Source organism: Bidens hawaiensis, unplaced genomic scaffold (genome assembly GCF_021521415.1).
Source record: "Bidens hawaiensis isolate Kalapana, Puna unplaced genomic scaffold, B.hawaiensis_p1.1 tig00084069_1, whole genome shotgun sequence".
Lineage (NCBI taxonomy): Eukaryota > Viridiplantae > Streptophyta > Magnoliopsida > Asterales > Asteraceae > Bidens > Bidens hawaiensis.
Genome location: NW_027504046.1, coordinates 7,820 through 32,137, shown reverse-complemented (window position 1 = coordinate 32,137; position 24,318 = coordinate 7,820). Strand labels below are relative to the sequence as shown.

The 24,318-nt window shown below is 42.4% G+C and overlaps 1 protein-coding gene across 1 annotated transcript; it reads right to left on the bottom strand.

The window, feature by feature from the left end:
- Window positions 1-498: 498 nt before the first annotated feature.
- On the bottom strand, window positions 499-23,866 carry LOC143607609 (protein DETOXIFICATION 24-like). The gene is made up of 9 exons (XM_077082993.1): window positions 23,735-23,866; window positions 21,799-22,045; window positions 21,143-21,684; window positions 20,951-21,037; window positions 20,803-20,859; window positions 20,429-20,667; window positions 13,307-13,425; window positions 737-823; window positions 499-642 (listed from the first exon to the last, which is right to left on the bottom strand). The coding sequence occupies exons 1-9, from the start codon at window positions 23,797-23,799 to the stop codon at window positions 568-570; spliced, it is 1,518 nt and encodes a 505-aa protein (XP_076939108.1). The 5' UTR covers window positions 23,800-23,866; the 3' UTR covers window positions 499-567.
- Between the last annotated feature and the right edge of the window lie 452 nt (window positions 23,867-24,318).

Below are 24,318 nucleotides of genomic sequence, written 5' to 3'. Positions count from 1 at the left end.
CGTTCATCATCATCATCAAAGTTGTAAAAGTCGTATCCTCGGGGTGTACTCGAAGAGTACCCGAACATGATAAATATAAAGAAAATTAATTTTGGGATATTATATGTATGCCAAATATAATTAGTTTACTACTATTTATAACAAAATATGTGAATTAATATAAATAAGAGAAATAAATTTTTAAATAATAAATTATTCTAAGAATCGCTAATAATTAATAAAAATTATGATACTTATTCTTTAATATTATATAAATCGGCTCACGTCCATCGATTAAATGTGACTCGGGCTGGGTTTGATCATTTTGATTGATCCTTAATAACTAGGCGGAGCTAAAGAAACTCTCCTATGCGACATACCTTGTAGCGAGTGTTCAGCCTTGTAAACCTACTTTTACAACATTGATCATCATCATCATCATCATCATCATACTTAGTAACACGAATATAATGATAGGGGGAATGAGTAATGCTCGTTTGGTGCAAGGCAAAACACCTGATAATGTTCTTGATAGTTTGAGTTAAGAAATAACAAGTACAAAAAAACTTGTGTCGTTCTTAATTACGATTAATCAAAAACTTGCTCAACATTTTCATCTGATTTCACATAAAACCGCATGAGACGTTCTGAAGCCTTCTTCACCTACGGTTGGCAATGTAGATAATGTCGGTTAGAAGGAAATATATCAAAAAATCATAATCAATCTTAAAACCATTTAACTTTATTGTGAATACACCTCATCATCCCAGTTTGTTCTCCAGATCATATATATAAGCGCGATAGTTTGAGCTAGAACACCTCCCATCATTCCCATCCATATCCCCTATCAAGTTGAAGAGGTAGGTCCCAGCAGAGCCTAGTTGGACCCGCAAGACTCACCTTGAACAGGGACGTCTGCGCAGCGACCAACTGCTTCCGCAGGACCCACCATGCTCAGAGAACCTTACGCGCAGTATGCAAACTGTACACGCAGGGAAAGCCTACCAATGGTGAAGTACCCCGCCTGTTCCCGCAGTTGCGGATACAAGCCATCAGGAAGGCTACCCGCAGAAAGCAGGGCTACACGCACAAGGCACTAGCTAATTCAGTTGTCACCTGAAGGAATGAGCAAAGCCGGGATCAGTCCCGCACAAAGGCGGGAGGGGGAATACTCCCGCCCAAATAAGCCAGTCCGTATAATGAAGGATCTTTTACTGTACCTGACGGGGTATGGGCAAAAGATCTGATCAGAAATACGACGGCTCACTGATACAGTATGGCGAGCAGCATGCTCCTGTACTGCTACTATTAGCCGCTGCCTACTCACCAACCCTTACTGTGGGACGTGCGTAGCCGACAGTTGGTGGAACAGTGTTACTGTTGGCTGTAACCTACTCACCAACCAGCATGGCCAGCGTACGGTTCACAGTTGGTGGGACGTGCATAATCTACAGTTGGTGGAATAGTGCAGCCGACTTTGTTACTGTTGGCCGTAACCTATCCACCAACCAGTATGGCCTATGCATAATCCACTGTTGGTAGAACAGGAATACTATTCAAGCCGGCCATACCTTCTAGAAACCTACCTTCGGCTATAAATACCCCAATGGTATGATCATCTCATCTTATCTTGTATCTGATATCTTATCTGATATTTATTCTAGCAATCTCCTAATATACACTTATATTCAAGAGCAATCTAGTCTGATTCTCACGCCGGAGGGTGGTCACAAGGAGGAACCCCCCCTTCTCAGTGACGAGCTTACGGTGTTTGTTTTGCAGGTCACTTAAAGAGCAGTCTTCTTTGCTGGACCTCAATCGTGGGAAACATTACCTAACCCTCAGATTATCCATAATCTGCCCAGGGTCACCTAGTGTTTCTTCATTGGCGCCATCCGTGCATAAAAAGCTAGAACTAATTTAGTTTTTTCAAAGTTTCTGAAGAAATGGTTAACATTACTCCGGTCCCAGGGCCAGTAGGTAACCAAGAAACCCCGGTGACCACTACCCCAGTAACGGGGAACACCGGCGGTTACACAAACCTTACGAACACTACCCCGGCTACCCAAGCCGGGGCAAGTGCAGTAAATATTCCACTGGGGTTTACTGATGCCCAGTTGGAAAGACGAACTCGAGCCCCTCGCCAAACACTAGATCAAGTGAAGGCATGGGCCGAGGCACGGCAGAGAGAATTCCAGGCTGAATTGGACGAACGCTTGCGTTTAGCCCAACAAGCTGAAGAATTCGGCAGTACTCGCCAACATCTCAATATGAGTAGTGGCTGCGAGTACTCAGACGATGAGAGGGAAGAGTCCGACACCGACGCGAACCCTCGCCATAGGGCGAAAGGGAAGCGTAAGGAAACGGACCCCCAATTAAAAAGGAATTTTGGGGAAGCGTTTAAACCAACCACAGAGAGAAACCTGCGTGACTTCTCCAAAACCTTTAGACCGACTGCTACAAACGCAGGAAAGTCAAAGTGTGCAAGGGACATTGCGGAGGCAATTGCCCCGAGGAGTGCCAAACAAATGTCAAACATTGGCACATATGATGGTCTATCCGACCCAGATGACCATCTGAACAGGTTCATTGCGGGGGCAACCGTCAGTAACTGGACGGAGCCCACGTGGTGCTACATGTTTCAGATGACTCTGGTCGGGGCGGCCAGGGCGTGGTTCGATCGTTTACCGGTCCACCACATCTATGACTGGGCGGACTTTCAGAATAAGTTCAGTCAGCATTTCAGCCAACAGAGGAAGTACACTGAAGAACAGTGGACGATCCTCAATTGCGTGAGGGAATATGATGAATCTTTATTAGACTTCATCACCCGCTTCAACTCCAAAAAGCTAAGTCTGGGCAACATAAGCGAAGATCTTGTTCGCGCCGCTTTCATTCAGGGCGCTGAATACCCAGAGCTTATCCGCACGCTGACGGGTAAGGACGGCATGCCATCCACATGGGATGCCATCATGACGGCAGCCAAGCGCTTTGCCGAGACGGAGAAGCAGCTGGGAAGAGATCTCCCCCACAATACACACCTCTACACGCAGAAGACAAGAGAGAACAACGTCAGAACCGCCCGGCACAACAAAAAGAGGAGGCTAGGTATTTGGCAGTCAAGGGTAAACTTTGACACCTCATCCAGCTCTCGACCTCTTGTTGGCGGAAGGGACAACACACACCCTTCAAGCCAGAAAAACCGTTGGACGCCACTCACCAAGAGCGTCACGGAGATATTTGTCACGGAAAAATTGCCATGGCCAAAAGCCCCCATGATCCGACAGAAACCTAATGCGGATCAGAGCAAATCCTGTGATTTCCACGGGACAAAGGGCCATAATAATGAAGAGTGCACATCCTTGAGGGATATCGTCGAGACATTCGTCAGGATGGAAGACTCGCACATCTCGTGGCATCTATCAAGAAGGGAGGAAGAAACGATAACCGGTACAGAGGTAACGGGCGAAAGCCCGTTGACATCAGCATCAACATGGTCCACGGCAACGTCAGAGGAAGAAAAAGGCGAATGACCGAACCATGCGCATGGAAGGAAGCCGAGGTGCGCTTCCCGCGAGTGCCCGGAGGCCCCAGCAAACAAGGCCCCATTGTCATTAAAAGCCAGCTGGGGCACTACATCACCTCCCGCACTCTTGCTGACAACGGCGCTTCGTCGACAGTGATGTACAGGCAGTTCTTTGACAAGCTGGATGATGAAGACAAAGAACGCTTGGAAACGGTCTACGCTTCAATGGAAGGGTTTGACGGCAGCACGAAAACCCCGCTGGGTATCCTATCTTTCCCCGTCACTCTTACCGATGGGAATTATTCACGCACGGAAGACGTGGATTTTGTCGTGATGAAAGAGCCACACCACATGTACGACATCCTATTCGGAAGAGACGGGATGGCAAGATTCAACGCCGTGGTATCTTCAGTCCACGGCATGATGGGATGGCCAACAGCGGAGGGAGTAGCGATGATCACTGGCATTCCCCAGGTATGTATCGCATCTGTCTCATCTAAACCCAAACCAAAGATGGCTAAACCAACCATCACCGAGCCGGAAAAATGGGCCTTCAATGGCAAGTACCCGGACCAAGCCGTTACCATTGGACCAACAATCGTTGATCCCACCCGCACCTTACTCAAGCGCTTACTGCAAAAAAAACGCTGACATTTTCGCATGGGCACCAGCTGACATGACTGGTGTACCACGAAGTAAGGCGGAGCATAAGCTCAAGTGCGATCCGGCTGTTACGCCAATCGTACAAAAGCGTAGATTAATGGGGCCTGAACAAACTAACGCGTGTAGAACCCAAGTCAAGGAACTCCTTGACGCAGGCATCTTGCGCGTTAGTAGATATCAAACATGGGTTGCAAATCCCGTAATGGTACCGAAGAATGACAAACAATGGCGCATGTGCATAGATTTCAAAGATTTGAATAAAGCATGCCCCAAAGATTGTTATCCGTTACCAGAAATAGATCTTAAGGTGGATTCGTTGGCACCATTCCGCCTTAAATGCTTCTTGGATGCGTATAAGGGGTACCATCAAATCCACATGGCCATTGATGACCAGGACAAAACCGCTTTTCGGACGCCCGACGGTACATTTTGTTATAAAATGATGCCATTCGGACTTAAGAACGCGGGGTCCACGTACCAACGACTAATGGACAAAGAGTTTCATGCCCAAATTGGAAGAAACTTGGAAGTCTATATGGATGATTTGGTCATCAAGAGCCCCGAGCCAGGAGCGATGTTGAAAGACATTGAAGAAACTTTCAACACGCTCAGAAGGATAAACATGAAGCTCAACCCGAGCAAGTGTTCATTTGGAGTGGAAGAAGGGAAGTTCTTGGGAGTCATTGTTACTAAAGATGGCTTCAGAGCGAACCCTGAAAAGGTCGAAGCCATTGTTAAAATGGAATCACCTACCACCATAAAACAGGCTCAGACACTGAATGGACGACTAGTCGCGCTTAATCGCTTTTTGTCAAACCATGCGGATAAGTCGTTCCCTTTCGTCTCAACATTGAGAAACTGTTTAAAGAAAACGCACTTCCGCTGGACGCCAGAAGCGGAAGCAGCTTTTCAGGAGATTCGGTCACGCCTGATCGAACTCCAAACACTTACAGCACCACAAGCGGGAGAGGAGTTAATCCTATACCTTTCCGCAACAGATAGAGCAACCGGTGCAGTCCTGCTAGTAGAACGAGAAGGCATCCAGATGCCAATCTATTATGTTAGCCGCGTACTCACAGACGTAGAAACCCGGTACTCTACCCTAGAAAAATTAGTCTTAGCACTTATACACGCTTCACGCAGGTTAAGACGATATTTCCAGGGCCACCCAATCACTATTCTCACCAACTTCAAACTCGCAAACGTGCTAGGCAAACCCGAATTGTCGGGACGACTAGCCAAATGGGCAATCGAGTTGGGGGAATATGCAATTAAGTACAGACCACGACCAGCTATAAAAGGCCAGGTCCTGGCCGACTTTATTGCAGAAGTGCCCGCATCACGGGAGAAAGAATGCCAGGGGGAGGCTCAACCTTCCCCGGCACAGGATGTCACTGATGTCTGGCGACTCTACACTGACGGAGCAGCCAACAGTGAAGGTTCAGGCGCGGGGTTAAAATTAACCAACCCAACAGGCCAAGAATATACTTACGCTATTCGACTGGATTTTCCAAGTACGAATAACGAAGCTGAGTATGAAGCATTCTTGGCCGGGTTGAGAATTGCGCGTAAAATGGGAGTGAAAAACTTGGAAGCCCACGTGGATTCCATGCTAGTAGCCAACCAAATAAATGGGACGTACACGGCCGTGAACGACACAATGGCCCTGTACCTCACGCAAGCAAAAACCCTTATGCGCGATTTTAACGACTGTAAGGTCATACACGTCAAGCGAAGCGAAAACAAATCTGCGGATGCGTTAAGCAAGCTTGCATCACTAGCCTTCACTCACTTGGGAAAAGACATCCGCATCGAACTCCTCGAGGCACCATCAGTCCCGCACAAGGAAATTTGTGTCATCCAACTCGGTACAGAAACGTGGATGACACCAATAATAAATTACCTTGCTGCGGGTATATTACCAGAATCAAAGGCACAGGCAAGGAAACTACGCTGTAAGGCACTAAACTATCAACTCATCAATGACATTCTTTACAGGCGTAACTTTCTTGGCCCACTCCTAAGATGCGTAAACAACCAAGATGCTGATTATCTCCTGAGGGAGGTACATGAAGGCATCTGTGGAGTACACGCAGGTCCACGCGCCGCTGTAGCCAAGCTAAACAACGCTGGATACTACTGGCCGGGGATGCATACGGATGCGCTAGCATACATCAGAAAATGTAGGTCTTGCCAACTATACGCACCCAACACGCATCGCCCGAAAAATGAACTTGTTCCAGTCACTTCTTCATGGCCATTCCAAAAATGGGCCATCGATGTGACAGGCCCATTTCCTACAGCAGCAGGGAACGTCCAATTCCTAGTGGTAGCCATAGACTACTTCACCAAGTGGATAGAGGCAAAACCCTTAGCCCAAACAACCGCAAAGCATATCAAAAAATTTATTTGGGAATTCATTATTTGTCGTTTTGGACTTCCACAGAATTTGGTGAGCGATAACGGTACCAACTTTGCTGACAGGAACCTACAGAAATGGCTGGAAGAACTTCAAATCACCCACACCTTTACCTCAGTGGCGCACCCGCAGGGTAATGGTGAGGTGGAAAGAGCAAACAGAAGCATCGTCGATGGCATAAAGAAAAGACTCTTGGAGCATAGATCCGGTTGGGTGGACGAAGTTCCACACGTCCTATGGGCAAACAGAACGCTGAAAAAGGCGAGCACGGGCGAAACCCCGTTCAGCCTCACCTATGGCACTGAAGCCATGGTCCCAGTCGAAATCGGTCTACCCTCACCAAGAGTCATAACTCAACCAGAGGACAATGATGCGGAAAGACGGTTAGATCTTATGCTAACCGAAGAACGCAGAGACTTAGCCGCAGTGCGTGAAGAGAATTACAAGCGACAAATGCAAAAGTACTACAACACGCGGGTAAAACTCTGCAACTTCAACATAGGAGACTACATACTGCGTAACAACGAGGCTTCAAACCAACAGCGCCCAGGAAAGCTGGCCCCGGTCTGGGAAGGGCCATACGTTATCAAAGAAGTCCTGGGAAAGGGCGCATACCGGCTCGAAAGGCTCGATGGCACTCCCATCCCAAGAACATGGAATGGAGCTCAATTACGCAAATGTTACATGTAGATCAATTCCAAATTTGTAAAGAAAAGGCCTAGAGCCACTTCTAATGGAAATGATTCTCCTTTCAAATTGTGTTGATAGCTTTACCTTTATACTTATGAACTCACTGATATGCCGGTTTTCACCGCATAAGCGAGAAGTAAGTCGTTACGTGTGGAAGGCGGCAAAACCCGCATAAACACAAAACGGAAATATTCAAAAAATAAAAACATAAGGTAAACCTAAACGCAGGTTAGATATGGGTAAAGTTTTGCCATCCTACTAAGTGCAAGTGACGGGTCTACCCGCACAATCACGAAAGAGGAAGCAAAACTTCACACCTATTATCAACCACGTTCAAAGGTTAACTTATCCTCAAAGGAGGACAACCTACACGCAGGTCAGATATGGGTAAAGTTTTGCCATCCTACTAAGTGCAAGTGACGGTTCTACCCGCACAATCACGAAAGAGGAAGCAAAACTTCACACCTATTATCAACCACGTTCAAAGGTTAACTTATCCTCAAAGGAGGACAAGCTACACGCAGGTCAGATATGGGTAAAGTTTTGCCATCCTACTAAGTGCAAGTGACGGTTCTACCCGCACAATCACGAAAGAGGAAGCAAAACTTCACACCTATTATCAACCACGTTCACAGGTTAACTTATTCTAAACACTTGGAAAATTGCTAATCTAAACTAAGTATGCAAGTCATAAGTTTATAAAGCAAGGAACCCAAAGAAAGAAATAACAATCTTATACGCAAAAAGATTTATATTTCACAATGATATATTACAAAGAATGGCCGGGTAACTACCCGCCTAAAAGAATAAATCTATACAAGCTATCTATACAAAGCTATCCTAAGCAGTGGGAAGGGATCTCCAAGATCAAGCTTCAGGGCCGCTTCCACTTGGACCCGCCCCGTCTGAGGAACGTGGGGGTTCGAGGAAAGCTTTGAGGACAGCTAACCCATCATCAGCAGCAGCTATCTCGTCCACCTTCTCCAACACTGGATGCGGGAAGGCGGCGTATTGGTTCACTGCTTGGTCATAAGCAGCTTCTGTATTCACATTAAATAAAGGGAAGTTGGAGGGCGGGAAGCCTCTCTCAACGAACCCTAGACCAAGCAGGAAGCCGGCCTTCTCCCCATCTTCGTGAGAAGCGTTGAGAGCTGCGCTCATTGCATCGTCGTATGAGGTCTCTGAGAAGACCCGACGCACAACCTACAAAGAAAAATACACAAGTCAGAATCTTTATAAAGAGATGCGTAAAGACAGCTAAAAGTTACCTGAGGCAACGCTTCTCGAAGAAGCCATTGGAGGGTAGCTTGACTTTCTTTGCAGGCGCGTTCGGCTTCGCTCTTGTTAGGATTGGCAAGTAGCACTTCCTTTGCAGCAGCCTCTTCGACACCTTTAAGCTTCCGCTCGGCGTGGTCAAGTACCCCCCTCTGGTCCAGGATTTCCTGGAGTTTTTTGGCATCCTCCATGGCCAAGGCATCATGAGCACGTTGAAGAGCCTCTAATTTGGCCTTGAGCTCCTCGTTCTCCACGTTGAAGGGCTCAACAACGGCTTCAGCCTTGGTGGCCCTCTCGGTTGCGTTCCTCGCAGTCTCCTTGGCCACCCGAAGCTGTTCATTGATAGCTTGGGCAGCCTTGGAGCGGGCCTCGAGTCGCGCTTGAACCTCAACCTCGAGGGCCTTGAAGGCCTTCTCCTTCTCCGCAGCAACTGCGGTCAACTTTTGGTTCTCCTCCCGGAGAGCCCGCGCTTGAGATACTTCGTTGGCGCGAGCTGCTCTTAACTTGTCGTTTTCACGACAGAGCAGCTCGACGCGGGGCTGCATCCGGGCTTGGAGAACCCGAAGCTCATTGCTCAGCCTACCCTCCTGGTAGCTGGCCATGGCTTCCCCCAACGCACCATGAGGAGCAGCGTGACGAGCCCAGTCCACGCACTCCACAGGGGTGCGAAGGGTTGTTCCTCGGCGTATGTTCCATCGTGGAACATACACTTCATTGGAATCTGAGACTGCAAAAGAAACAAAAGCAGTTAGGAAAAGATGATATATAAAAAAAAAATAATAATAATAATAAAATAATAAGGGCCAAAAGAACCCTACGCACCTGTAGGGTCAAGGACAGGCCGATAGCCGCCAAACCCATCACCTGAACCTAAAGGAAACCCGTCCAAAAGGTCAGGCAGATGGGAAGGTGACAAAGATTGGCGGGAGGCCCCGCGCGTACCTGATGGTCCGGCCATCGGTGCCGGTGGCGCTGGCATGGTGGCAGTTGCCGTGGTCGCCGCGGTGGTCTCCGCTTCAGAAGCAGCAGCAGTAACCGCCGGCTCTGTGAAAGATGCTGTAAAAATAGCACTCACGGCCGGCGGTGACGTCATCTCGGCTGGAACAGCCTGCTCAGGAGCAGCTGAACCAGCGGATGCAGACATTGGTACCTGGGTCGACGCCTCAGGTAGGCTGACCAAGCCTACCGTCATTGGCGGAGTAGTCTGCGCTCCACCCTGGAATGCGTCAACATCCACGCCTGCATAAAAAAGGTGTTAGACATTACGAAGAGATATCTACAACAGAAGTAATGGTACTTACGGGTTTTCTTGAGCCTGAACGTACGGACAGGCGGGGAAGAGCCCGATGGAGCCGGCCTCTTGGTACCGGTCACCGTCGTCGTCGCTGCCTCTCCGGAGGAAACAGCTGTAACCTCCGGAGCAGTGGTCTTCTCACCACCGGGATTCCCCGCCACCTCTTCTCTATCTGACTCGGAGTCAGATAGAATCACCGGACCGGCTGTGGAGGCCTTCTCCTTCCCCTTCCCGCCGGCAGCCTTCTTCCGCACCAGCGGAGGACAATCTGAGGTTTCCTCAGAGGAAGACAGATCAAGAACTCCAACAGGTACAGCATTAAGGAATGAAGGATGGAAGATCGCCTTACCTGGCCGGCGGTGGCTCAGGATCTCGTGGCCCAGCGGATAGACCTCCACAAACCGATCCGCTGTTTGTTGAAGGATGGGCAACTCGCCCTCATCTAAGGCACGAGTACCCATCCGCGCGGGACCATCAGCCTCCCGCGGGTGCAGGAGCGACCCCAAATCGTTCCCCTCTGAAAGAAAAGAAACAAGTTAGAAGAAATTATAAATCATACAAAAAGAAGTGGAGCATACCGTAGGGAAGAAAGTTCGAACCGTATTCGAGGACGATTGGGACTTTCTGCGCGTCAGCCTCCTTCCATACCCGGCTCATCCCCACCATCACCATCCCGGACTCCGGAAACCGGAAAACCGGAGACTGGATCCGGGATATCTTCGAAAACCATTCCGCCTCTTGGTAGTTGACGGCGTGAAGGCTCGGAATGGCTTGGCCATTTTTAAATTTCATGGCAAGGGGGACGGCGCGGGCAGAGATGTAGAAGAACTCCCTCTTCCACGCGCGAAGGCTGCGCTCGGTCGCGCATATCTTCAGACCCCGAATCCGGGTCGTCAGGGTGTACCATCCCTGGATGCACCTCCAAGTGTAGAAGGTCATCAGGCGGTCCACATGGGGCTCGAAGCCCAAAATCCGGCACACCCACTCGAAGTGGCGAATCTTGGCGATCGCCATGGGGTGCAACTCGGTCAGATGGACACCGTGCCTCTCAAGGACACGGTAAACGAACTTTGTCAATGGGAATCTAAGATTCCCATAGATAAAGAACGCAGCATAGACCCCGATCTTGCCTCGGGGGGCATCGTACACGGTCTGGTGAGATTCAGGAAACTCAGGCTCGAGATGATCGAGCATGAACTTCCTGACAATATACCGGTATTGATCACCGGGCAGAGCACACTGGCACTCGCCAGCAGTACTCCGGTCGTCACCAACAGCCTCAGCATCATGAGACATCTTGCAGAAAGAACGATTTCGGGAAAATGCTTGCCTGAGAGGGAAAGTATTTGCCAGAAATCGCTAAGAAGAAGAAGAGTGAAAAAGTGTGAATTACAAAGAGTCCTCCCCCCTTTATATAGTAATCGCAATTAATGCGGTGAATTTAATGCGGAGGAGAGAGAAATCGAAGGTGCAACGAAACTATGACATGTGGCAAAAGCAAGCTGGAAACAGCTATTGACAGGACGTGTGCCAGTAATTTCGCGGCCACGCGCCCGAAAAATCGCGCCCACGCGCCTGAGAAAGCGTCTGGAATGACCATATAATGTCACGTCACCATAACTTCCTGCACGTCCTGACACAGTCAGAAGAAACTGTCGCACGACGTTTCAGAGGTTTGGACTGTTCCTATCTCTCCACCAACCTTTCGAATTTCAAAAATTCATAATTCAAAAAGATTCAAAATTAAGCGGGAAAATACCCCTTAAACTTGGCAACCAAGTAACCGTAAGACGGATGCGGGTAGAGTGCTAAGGTAAAGCCCTTCACATACTCAGCACCCGCAGGGAATTGACGCCAGAAATGCCTTGGAAGTAAAATAACCGTAAGACGAGTGCGGGTACAGTGTTAAGGCAAAACCCTTCACATACCTAGCGCTCCGCAGGGAATTGAAACCAAGAAGGATCTTCCAGGCAATGCTTGCGGAAACGGGAATAACAGCCCCGCATAGCGGGACCGTAGACAACTACATTGTTCGAAACTCCAAGATGGAACTGGTAGTTATAACATAATTGATCACTATGTTCAAAACTACCAAAACCTCATGGAGAATCTACACAAGTAGGAGTCAACGCTCCTGATTTGCGAGGAGGTTACAGACCTACCCGCATCATACCCAAGGATCAAGCAGGAAACTCGGAAATTTCTGCAAGTGACACTAGGACTTCCGCGGGAAGAATCCCCGTGGAAAACCTTAAAACAACCCTTTTCAAAACCCTTTGCTTTAGTCCAAAAGTTCACCTCACCTTATTAAACACTCATGAGAAGAACATTGGACTGGGGGGACTTGAAGAGGTAGGTCCCAGCAGAGCCTAGTTGGACCCGCAAGACTCACCTTGAACAGGGACGTCTGCGCAGCGACCAACTGCTCCCGCAGGACCCACCATGCTCAGAGAACCTTACGCGCAGTATGCAAACTGTACACGCAGGGAAAGCCTACCAATGGTGAAGTACCCCGCCTGTTCCCGCAGTTGCGGATACAAGCCATCAGGGAAGGCTACCAGCAGAAAGCAGGGCTACACGCACAAGGCACTAGCTAATTCAGTTGTCACCTGAAGGAATGAGCAAAGCCGGGATCAGTCCCGCACAAAGGCGGGAGGGGGAATACTCCCGCCCAAATAAGCCAGTCCGTATAATGAAGGATCTTTTACTGTACCTGACGGGGTATGGGCAAAAGATCTGATCAGAAATACGACGGCTCACTGATACAGTATGGCGAGCAGCATGCTCCTGTACTGCTACTATTAGCCGCTGCCTACTCACCAACCCTTACTGTGGGACGTGCGTAGCCGACAGTTGGTGGAACAGTGTTACTGTTGGCTGTAACCTACTCACCAACCAGCATGGCCAGCGTAAGGTTCACAGTTGGTGGGACGTGCATAATCTACAGTTGGTGGAATAGTGCAGCCGACTTTGTTACTGTTGGCCGTAACCTATCCACCAACCAGTATGGCCTATGCATAATCCACTGTTGGTAGAACATGAATACTATTCAAGCCGGCCATACCTTCTAGAAACCTACCTTCGGCTATAAATACCCCAATGGTATGATCATCTCATCTTATCTTGTATCTGATATCTTATCTGATATTTATTCTAGCAATCTCTTAATATACACTTATATTCAAGAGCAATCTAGTCTGATTCTCACGCCGGAGGGTGGTCACAAGGAGGAACCCCCCCCTTCTCAGTGACGAGCTTACGGTGTTTGTTTTGCAGGTCACTTAAAGAGCAGTCTTCTTTGCTGGACCTCAATCGTGGGAAACATTACCTAACCCTCAGATTATCCATAATCTGCCCAGGGTCACCTAGTGTTTCTTCACAAGTAAATTGAACTTATTATATATAGATAATCTAGCTCATAAAATTAAGATTTTTTGATGTTAGATTTCTATATATGTACCTTAACTTGAAGAGGTGTTAAGTATCCGAGTAAAGCTCCCAATGGAACACCGATCAAGTAAAAGCAAACGAGGTTAACGATTGCTACAGTTGTCTGCATACCAGCTCCAATTGCCACCCCTTGTCACGATGTATATTTTTTCAGACACAAATATTCAAAAAGGAGAAAGCCAGAAGATCTGTCACGTGTAAATCTTTACTCCATGTACACAAGGGGATTTTTAACTGATAGCTATAAAAATCAACATGATGCAAACTACATGGCACGTGCTCATCAGTTTGGACTCTTTTATTGCTAATTAAATGTTGACTATTATGATATTAGGTTAATGTATAACTGACAAAACAGGTGGTGTGGTGGGTCGAATTGGGTGGGATGACGGGTTAGGATGGGCGTTTAGAGAAAACTATTAATTTCGTTCGAGTTTGAAAGAGTTTTGACAAAAATAGATAGGGTTGGAATAAACAGCTTATGAAATGTCTAATTTGGGTTGGAACTGGTTTAATAAAATTGCCGGGTATCATATAAATTTTATTCGGGATAATGCTACTGATCAAGAAGAGAATATTGAAAAAAATGATCAAAGGAGAAAAATCAACGTATTTAAACTAGGGGATAAAGTAGGAAATTAATTAATGTTGTGTAGAGCTATAGTGTAATCCTTAGTCTAGTTTTTAGATGACTAGGTGATCATATTTTGTAAGTGGTTTTCTCACTTTCTGGTTTATAATTTTTAAAAGATTAATGACATGTGCGGTTACCTGCAATGCATGCCCAATCTCAATACCATTGAATTTCCAACAAATGGTATATGTAAGACCATCTGTAGTCACCTCGTTATCGAGGCGTTTTGGTTGATAACGTCGGGGGCACAACCCCCCTCTCCCCGGCGTTTTGGATTGTTTTTATTTTTGGGCGTTTTACACAAAACGCTGCAAAATGGCTCCAATCTCAAAAAATGTAGTCGTTGGGCTTGGGTTACCGTTGGGAGCCGTTGGGTTTAAAAAAAAAATTTTTATTAACTAAATCTATACTATAAAAACAAACAAAACCTTATTTTTTTAACACATTCCTTTCTCCCACTTCTCTACCAAATATATTTTTACACAAATATTTCTACTACAATACTACCAAAATGTTTCTGAATAACAACCAAAATATTTTCGGTTTCGGTCAATTTTCCCGTCAAGGCAACGCAAGCAACCAAAATCCACAACCGAACCCATCTACCGCCCCGATGCCAACCATCCCCGTCCCTCAATCCCCGTATATGTTCGAAGCGCATATGACCGCGTACATGGAATTTCTAGGAACCCCTTTACCAAATACGGTGCTCGGTTTCCAAAACCCAACCACAAACATTTTTGCCGGTTCGGGTTCCCAATCCGACGACGAGTTCGTGTCGGAGACACAACCCGTCCCGGAGACCATCAGCGGTTCGAGCCAACGCGGACGTCCGACGAAACACGCAAAGAAGCCCGCCGACGAAGCTCGGGCTAAAAAGACGGTGATACCGTGGAGTATCGGCGAGTGCGTACTGTGTGCTCGTGCTTGGTGCGCGATATCGGAAGATGCCAAGTGCGGTAGGTTTTTAAAATACATATATATTTTTTTAAATTTTTTAGAACAGACATTGAACTTGTAATGTTTTTATTTGTTATAGCGAACTATCAAAAAACGGGGGTATTTTGGCGCAAAATTAAAGAGTTGTTCGAAGAACCTGGCGGGGACTCGTGTCGAGAAAAAGATTTCTTACAGTCGAAATGGAACGTCATAAACGCCAAATGCATGGGTTTCCATACGGTTTACACTCGGATGTATCGGACGAGGAGTAGCGGTGTCTCGGACGCGAAAGTCATGGAAAACGCATTGACAGAGTATCAAGTATCAACATAAGGTCACGGGGGCCTTCAATTACTTTGGCATTTGGAATGATTACTTGAGGTTTCACCCAAAATGGGGCGGGGTTATGGATGCCAACGCCGAATGTGGTCTGCGTAAAAAAAGTCTAAAACATCGTCTTCGGTTGATCCAAACACGCCTCGTTCCGACGCTCGAAACTTCAACCTAAGCGATAATGAAGCCGGGAATCCTTTTGCGGATATTACCGAGATGACTCGACCGGGGGTAGAAGAAGCAAGGGAAATGGGAAAGGGCCACGTCGTCGTCGACAACGGGTTCGAATGTCGAAATGGAAAGTCATTTTAAAGAAATGAACATTCGACTCAAAGATATACAAGAACTTGGAGTTAAACGTCTTCAAGTAAATTTGGACGCCGTCGAAGTACTTAAAAGGAATGAATTAGACAACGACATCGAGGTTCTAACAAATGAGTTATCCAAAAAATGACCCGATAGTCCAATCTCTAAAAGCAATTCGACAAAATAAAATTTTTGAAAAATACAACATGTAGTCTTATTAATTTAGTTTTTATTGTATTTTTTAATTTAATGTATTTTTTTATTTTAATTTAGTTTTTATTTGTGAGTTTAATGTATTTTTTTTAATGTTAATGTAGTTTTTTAATTTTATATCTATAATCTAAATGAATTATTTATTTTAAAAAAACAAAAACAATTAATGGTGATTGGGCGCCACGTGCTGCATAATGCATGGGGTGAGGCTTTATGACTACACGCTGTTTTGTATATAATCATAACTCTGACTGTGCGCCACGTGGCGCATAATGTCTGGAAATGAGGCTTTATGAATACTCATGGTGACATGGTCTAACACCCTTAAAATTCATGCTATTTTTTCCTGATTTAAACCAATTAAAAAAGGATATTGGTTTTTAATACTCCCAACTTTCCCTCATTGTTAGATAACACTGCCAACTTTTGATTTGTCGCCTACCACTTCCAACTTTCACCATATTTTCTTATACCACTCCACGTATAAAGGAACACTAACCTCGTTAATGTTTTGGACTAAAAATGTCATTCAAATTAATTGGGTGGGTAAAACAAAAATTTTATATTTAACACACATAAGCTACTAGAGAGAGAAAGAGATTGTCAATCAAAGAAAGAGAAAGTCGATGAGAGGGTGAAACATGGTTTGCCATGTTTTCCGGTGAAGATCTGGCCTGGCTTCCCTGTTCTTCGACGAACTCCCAATACAACGACAAGACGAGGACGGTGGTAATTGTACAACCTCAACAACCTCCATTTCCGGTGACCTAGTTTTTCCGGAGCCCTCGTTTTTTTCGGCGAAATTGAGTTTTCTGGCTATCTCGTCTTTCAGAAAATGGAGATGGTTCAGAGGTGTAAAAAGGTGATGGAGATCATGAAGATTTTGCACTGGTGGAGATATGATGAAGATGGTGTTCGCCGGAAACCTGCAACTCGTTTTTGCGGCACACAGGCGATCCCAGAAGGTGGCTGGGTGAGACATTGGTGGTGGTGGGGGGTGGGGGTTGCGGTTTTGCGTCGGTGGGCGGTGAAATGATGGATATGGTGTTCGTCAGAAACCTGCAACTCGTTTTCCGGCAAGTAAAGGATTACTTCGAATCGATATGTTGTAGATGGGTTCGTGTTGAACCAGAGGTGTAGTGGTGGTGGTAATAGATGAAGATGGAGTGGTGATGCTTGATTTAGGGTTGGTTGGAGGCAAATTTGATACATGTTAAACAATTTAATTTTCTTTTTCACCCCCTTAACTAATTTGAATGACATTTTTAGTCCAAAACAACAACGATGTTAGTGTTCATTTAGACGGGAGTGGTACAGAAAAATAGGGTGAAAGTTGGGAGTGGTGGGTGACAAATCGAAAGTTAAGAGCGTTATCTATCAATAAGGGAAAGTTAAGAGTATTAACAACTAATATCCCATTAAAAAATAACACACATGTGTGTGTGTGAGAGAGAGAGATTGCTCGCTAACAATTTGTATTTGTGTGCCCATGTACTTACGTGCCATAATCATAGATTCATAGGTGACATATTAATCCATATAATTAGGGCCGTTCAAACCGCTGGTCGCTCGAACTCGCTTGCTGTTCGTTTGAAAATTGCTCAGAAACTGCTCGCTCGTTTTTCGCTCGATTGAAAACGAGCCACTCTGCTCGGTTCGATTTGTAAACGAGCCAAACAACGAGAAAAGGCCTGCTCGGTTCGGTTTGGCTCGAATATTTTAATTTGTTTTATATATAATTATATATAAAAAAATATATATAAATATATAAACAAAACACATAAATATAAGCTTAAAATTATTTTTACCCTTTAAAATTTTTCATATTTTGTCAATTTTTTTGTTTTATTTGTTCGATTCAAGTTTTTAGAATATCAGAAGTTTGTTTACATTATCATTATATCTCACTTTAAACTTATTTTTAATAAAAAATTACAATTATTACACGTTTGTCTAAAACTACTAATTTATTTATAAAATATATTATTTACAACCTTCAAATTTGTTTATTATTGAAAATTTTAAAGTGAAAAAGAAATAAATAATGTTCGAAATCGCTCGATGTTCGATCGAAAAATGCTCGACTCGATTTTGGCTCGTTTCGGTTTTTGCTCGGTTCGAATTTCAGCTGTTCGGTTCGGTTCGGTTGGAAACGAGCCAAGCAACGAGCAAGCCTTCGCTCAGTTCGGCTCGGCTCGGCTCGGCTCGGCTCGGCTCGTGAACAGCCCTACATATAATTCAATGGGCTTGATATGATCCTGGCCCGATAATATGAGGCCACAAAGATCATGACTTATGGTCACCCTTCAAACTAAGACATCTATGGACCAACCAACTTATTCGTATGTGTATATTCACACACGTTTAAGTTTGGATATACAATGTGATAAATGACCAAGTAACATAATAATCATATTATTGTAAAACTTAATGCAATATTAATTTAAAGGACCTGAATGATTAATGTGAAAAATATAAGGATGGTTTGGTTTTAGTCTCATGGGATAAACTTGGAGTAGTTAAATTAATTTTTATCGTTATCTTTCATTTGAAGTTAAAATTATGTTTTGTTTATTTTAGTTGGAATCAAATAATTATTTTGAGTTTGAGTATGACGCACTTTGTAAGACTTATATAAGCTCATTAGTGTTCTTTTGTTTTAGTATGTATTTTGTTCTTGTTTCTTTTTAATAAAAAAAGTAGTATAAGCTTTATGTAATATCGTCTTTGGTGTTCTTAAATAATTTGCCTAAGTTTTAACGGTTATTATAATTGGGCCCTTTTAGTGGTGACTGGTGAGTAACTGTAAACCCACACTAAATCTTAGATTCGACCCAATATGTGATTTATTAAAGAAAGCCCAATTCAAGAAACACTTTGTGGCTTAAAATACATAGACGCTGGTATAGACGAACAGAGCGAAGGCTTGCTTATTGCTTGACTCGTTTATAACTGAACCAAACAGATGATATTGGAACCGAACAAAAATTGAAACGAGCCAAAATCAATCGAGCATTTTTCATTCAAACATCGAGCGATTTTCGAGCATTATTTGTTTCTTTTTTACTTTAAAAGTTACAATAAGAAACAAGTTTTGAAGGTTGTAAATAATATATTTTGTAAACAAATTAGTAGTTTCTTGACACACGTGCAATAAGTTGTAAATTTTTATGAAAAGAAGTTTGAAGTGATGTATAATGAACATGTAAATAAATTTCTACTATTTTAAAAACTTGAAGCGAACAAATGAAACTATAAAATTGACGGAATATGAAAATTTTTAAAAATTTAAAAAACTGTAAACTTATATTTTTGTAGGTTGTCTATGTATTTATATATTATTTCATATATAATTATATATAAAATAAATTAAAAATATTCGAGCGGAACCGAACCGAGTAGACCTTTGCTCGTTTACAAACCCGATCGAGCAGAGCAGCTCGTTTACAATCGAGCAAAAAATGAGCGACCATTTTTCAAGCAACTTTCAAGCGAAGAACAAGAGAGTTCGAGCGGCGAGCGATTTAGACGGCCCTATATAGAGTAGACACTAGACTTAACTAGTTCAAACTATTTAAAACTCACTTATGATTATGTGTTCACAAGCCCAATATGCTTGGTATAGGCACATGACCCAATTGTAACTCTGGCCCACAACCCAATGGACTTTGCAACCCGATTATCACATTTGCTATACTTAGTTGTCCTACCTTGAGGTGTTAAAAAAACCCGTATCCGAACCTGACCCGAAAAATACCCGGAGCCGGTTTTTTTACCCGGTATTCTATCCTCGAAACCGGAACCGTCCCTACCCGTAGGGTATGGATAGGGTATGCATTTTGAGCTCAATACCCGTACCCGATTTATACCCATAAATATCCGGACCTGGTCATACCCTATACCCGATACCCGGTTATACCCTATACCAATTTTCTAATACCAGAAATAATACATGAGTTTTTATAGTATATTTTTATGTTTACTTCACAACTTTTATGTTTAAGTTTTTGTAAAATGCATATTACTAAGTAAATAATTTGTAATTAAGTGAATTTATGGTTTTTGTAATATAGTTTAATTATTTTTATAAATTACAAAGCAAATTTAAATTTTAAACAAATTAATAAATGTATAAAAAAATTACAAATTCAAAACCGGATATTAATACCCGGTCGTACCCGGTTCCAATACCCGAACCCGATCATACCTACCCGGGTACATAGGCTTGAGTTTTTCTCCTCAATCCCCCACCCGATTTCTCTAAATACCCGGTTTTTTAATACCCGATCATACCCAAAACCGGTTCCATACCCAAACCCGGGTATTAGAAAAAACACGATTTGTGCATCTCTAGACTCCTACCTAAGTTAAATATTTATTGGATTAGTTTTCAAATCCTAATCCATAGAGTATACCCCTCATTAGGATCATGTACATATGCTACCTAAACCACATTAATAATAATTAACTATATATTTGAGCTAAAACATTTAAACAGTTATATCCCCAAATCGTTGTTAATTTGTCAACGATCCATTAGTATTTTGTCCCTTACTGTAAAAACATCTGTGTGATTGTTTCAAGTTGACTAAATGTTGCATATTCTACAATGAATTTTGACTTTACTGGTTTGTTTTTGACTTGTTAATCATCGGTTATTGTAGCTAGCGAACATGTGGGTTGTTGTCAAAACATGGAAAGGCTTACCTGAGAGTACCGGATAAATTCCGTTCAATAAAATCGAAAGGGAGAGAAGCAAAGAAAGATCTGATACTGCATCTGCAACTCTTTCGTCACTCGTAAACAAGTATGCAATGTTTTTCCGGAAAACCAAACAGAGAACAAAGAAGAATGCGCCTATCACGGTTGAAATCCCCATCACCAGTATTATAGAAAATTTCACTGCTTTCGGGTTTCCTCGCCCTAACTCATTCGCCACGCGGACACTTTATACATGTTAAAGTTACAATATAGGGAATATCAGTCAAATATACAAAAACATAAATCAGAGTTTACTATATATTTTAGTACATGACATGTAGTATGCGTCAATTTTGCAACATAATTGTTTGATAACTAACCATGAGGCAGCGAAGAAGCCTAGGCTAATCATGAACTCCCATGAGTTAATGTTCAAGCTGTAAAATAATTGCAAAAAAGTGAGTTTATATGTTTCTTCTGTATAAAATGACACGTAAGGAAGAAATAAGAACATATATGTGTCGATACCAAATGGAGAAGGCGGATATTGCGACCTCAGCATTTGGCATGTATCCAGCAAGCAAAACCAAAACGGCATAGTACCATAACTGCAAGCTACACATAATGACGGTTAGAGTGCATTTTACTTTATGTCCGAAAAAGTAAGCAACAAACTTGTAGTCATTTATTAGCTATATATTGACGATCACAAAAACTTACCAGAGCATCGCACCGCAAGATATTGAAAGCTTCACAAGAGGCTTCAGATCCTTAAAAGCAGCAATTGTGAATCCTTTCCAAGAATCAGGGCACCATCCTCCAAAAATGTATACCAGTTCTCCGATTACAAGGAACCATGAAGACACCGAGAGTGCAATCATGGCACCCGAGACCCCCAAATTCAACTTATACACATAAAGCAATGACAAAAGTATATGGATGATGAACTGAAAAACCGAAAGCCATGCAATAATCATGTTCTTTAACTGTGCTTGTAGGTACATTTGTATAGTGAGGCTAAAAACATAGTTATAGACATAAGGGATGAACCATAAAGATATGAATCCACCACTTTCCGCTATCGATTCTTCCTCACCAAAGAGTTTAAAGATTTGGGTACCAAAGATCAAGATTGGGAGCAAGATGGTCAAAGTAATGAAGTCAACGATCCATGATCGTTGTAAGTGAATGGCCATCATGTGGTGTTGGCCGGCTCCAAATGATTGTCCACAAAGGGTTTCGGTTGCACTAGACATCCCTAACTGTTGATATAATCAAAACATAAGGTAAATGATAATTACGTTACATTGACTTCATATATATGGACTTAATTTGCTACTAATATTATGGAGGACAGAGTATGGTCATGAAGTTACAAGTATTCCGTTGATAAATCGGACGCTAAGTGTTTGAACAAGTGCATAGCCAGCGAGATCTATGCCGCTGACATGGCCAATACATGACTGGGTGACAAGGATAGTTCCAAATGAAGAAACTCTTGATATGATGCAAGGCAATGCGACCCTCCAAATCTGTTGTGATTCGTGCCATATCCTTTGTTGCAGGGGACCTTGCTCTTCTTCTTCATGTCGAAGAAGATTTGTCTCTGTCTCATCATCCATCCTGGAAACGATAATGCACACACTAAGGCTTTTTAACAACCCAAATTACCATGACCAATGTGGATCGGAAAATGTCTCAGGCTGGCTTTTATCGAGCTACATGAAGTTAGTTCGCTGTAGTCGAGCTTATATTGAGTACGAGCTCGAGCATACAAATGAGTCTGAATTAAGCTCGAGCATACAAATGAGTCCGAATCAAGCTCGCACTTATTTGGAGTTGGTGTGAGATTTTATTGAGTCTTAGAGCATTCTCATCTCATCCATCATTTTTTACCCTATAATTTAACTAAAATTCATACTTTTTAAAATTTAATACTCATTTTAAAATATCTCTCACAACCCATTCACCATCTTTATCCTTATATTACTCACAAACAATTATTTTATTATATATCTCGATTTTATACACTCATAAAAATTTAAAGAATGATGAATGGTAACTTTTTATATAAAGAGTTGGTGTATGAATTTTTATAATTTAGGGTTGGGGTAAACAAATGATGGATATGATGGAGTTGGTTTTTAACATAATTTTTTAAAATTTATAAGATTGGAGAGAAGATGATGGATAGGATAAGGATGCTCTTGTTAGCCATTTGGGGTTCAAATATACGTGTGTGCATACATTTATAACTGAAATACAGTTTTGAATTATTCAATTAAAGTAACTAAATGTTATTTAAAATAAACATTTTTGTATTGCCTAAACTTATTTAAATTTCAAATCATATATAGTTCAACTATCTTTGAACCCGTGTATTGCATGAGATTTGTTAAATGATAAAAAATAAAGGTTGCTATTTGAAATAGATGAGCAAAATTAAAGGTAAAAAAGAAATGAAATATATCGTACATACAATAAGAAGTCCGAAATCTCAAATTTATGAATTTTGTAACATCTCTTTGTATACAAAATTTTATTGTTTTATCACAAGTATTCAAATCGTCGTAAAATATACGAATTTAGACAATGTCTATTGTTACCCTGAATAATGCAACATATAATGTTCATGTGAAAAAATGGACATCGAAGGAACAATATAAACTTAGAAAAAGATTGTTTTTTTTTTTACTATTTTCTACATGTTTTTCATATTTTTACTTGTTTGATATTCAATCATATTTTAATTTTAATTCCTTGACTATTTTATAACTCAATTGTCAAAATGGTGTTGACCAATGAACCATCGATAGCTAGTATGAATGAGATGAAATATTATAATATTAGAATGAAAAATTGACTATTTTATAACTCAATTGTCAAAATAATTTCAAATTATGACTCATGAATAACATGGATTAAGGAGAATAAAGTTTAAAAATTAGTATTTAATTTGGTTATGATACGTCATAATCATTATTTTGTTTATTAATAGAGTAAGATTTAAAGAGTCCGATTTAACACTTCAGTTATAATGTATAAATAGTACTATATTCAAAGCTCAAACTAAGTAGGCATTGACAATGTATTATTGAATAAAATATGTAATTTTAAATTTGACATTAAAGATATAAATAACACGGAATTCAAATAATTAGTGCTTTAAGTGTTATTATTATATATAAAAGATGGAATGATTGAAAATTGTTACAATCAGGACTCTAAATGATAGAACTCGGAATTCACTGTTTGCATGTATGAATAATAATAAAATCAGAAAAATAATAAAAAAAGAATCGATGAAGAAACTTACTAGCTAGTATAGGAGAGAAGAAGCCACAGATAGAGTGTTTTCGGTTCCATGTTGAATTCATGTTGTACTAAAGGCATAGTGAAGGAGATGGTGTGGCCTTTGCTCATTCGGCCACTCTCTTTCTTGGAGGGATTGTACTTTTGTTTTTGTCTAGTGCAAATATTTTTGTTTTCGTATGCATCGACCAACATTCAAAAAAGAATATTGCCTGCTTGTTTCAGGAAATGATCATGAGATAAATGCTAGTAAAAGCTCTGAAAAGTTACAAATATTATTAGAATAAGAAGTTAAATACATGAAGTCATGAAGAACTAAATACTATGCCAAAAATAAGAAGTTAAATACATGAAGTCATGAAGAACTAAATATTATTAGAATGAATAACGACGACCATATTACGGTTTTAATCCTTAATTGGTTAACTCTCCGGCCACTACAAACGACTCTAATCATCTTTCTTGTCATTATCCTCACTAGAAAATTCAAACTCTGGTCTCTAGATTCAAATTCAACTGGCACCATGTCCAAAACATCAATCTTGAACCCCAAAAAAATCATTTTACTAGCAAAATCAGAATCA

Bases quoted from the DNA above. Each gene is read 5' to 3' on its own strand.
- LOC143607609 (XM_077082993.1), bottom strand. From the start codon at position 23,799: ATGAATTCAACATGGAACCGAAAACACTCTATCTGTGGCTTCTTCTCT. The intron at 21,038-21,142 runs GTAAGTTTTTGT...CATTATGTGTAG, and splicing joins TCTTGCGGTGCGATGCTCTG to CTTGCAGTTATGGTACTATG. The intron at 20,860-20,950 runs GTATCGACACAT...ATTATTTTACAG, and splicing joins ATATCCGCCTTCTCCATTTG to CTTGAACATTAACTCATGGG.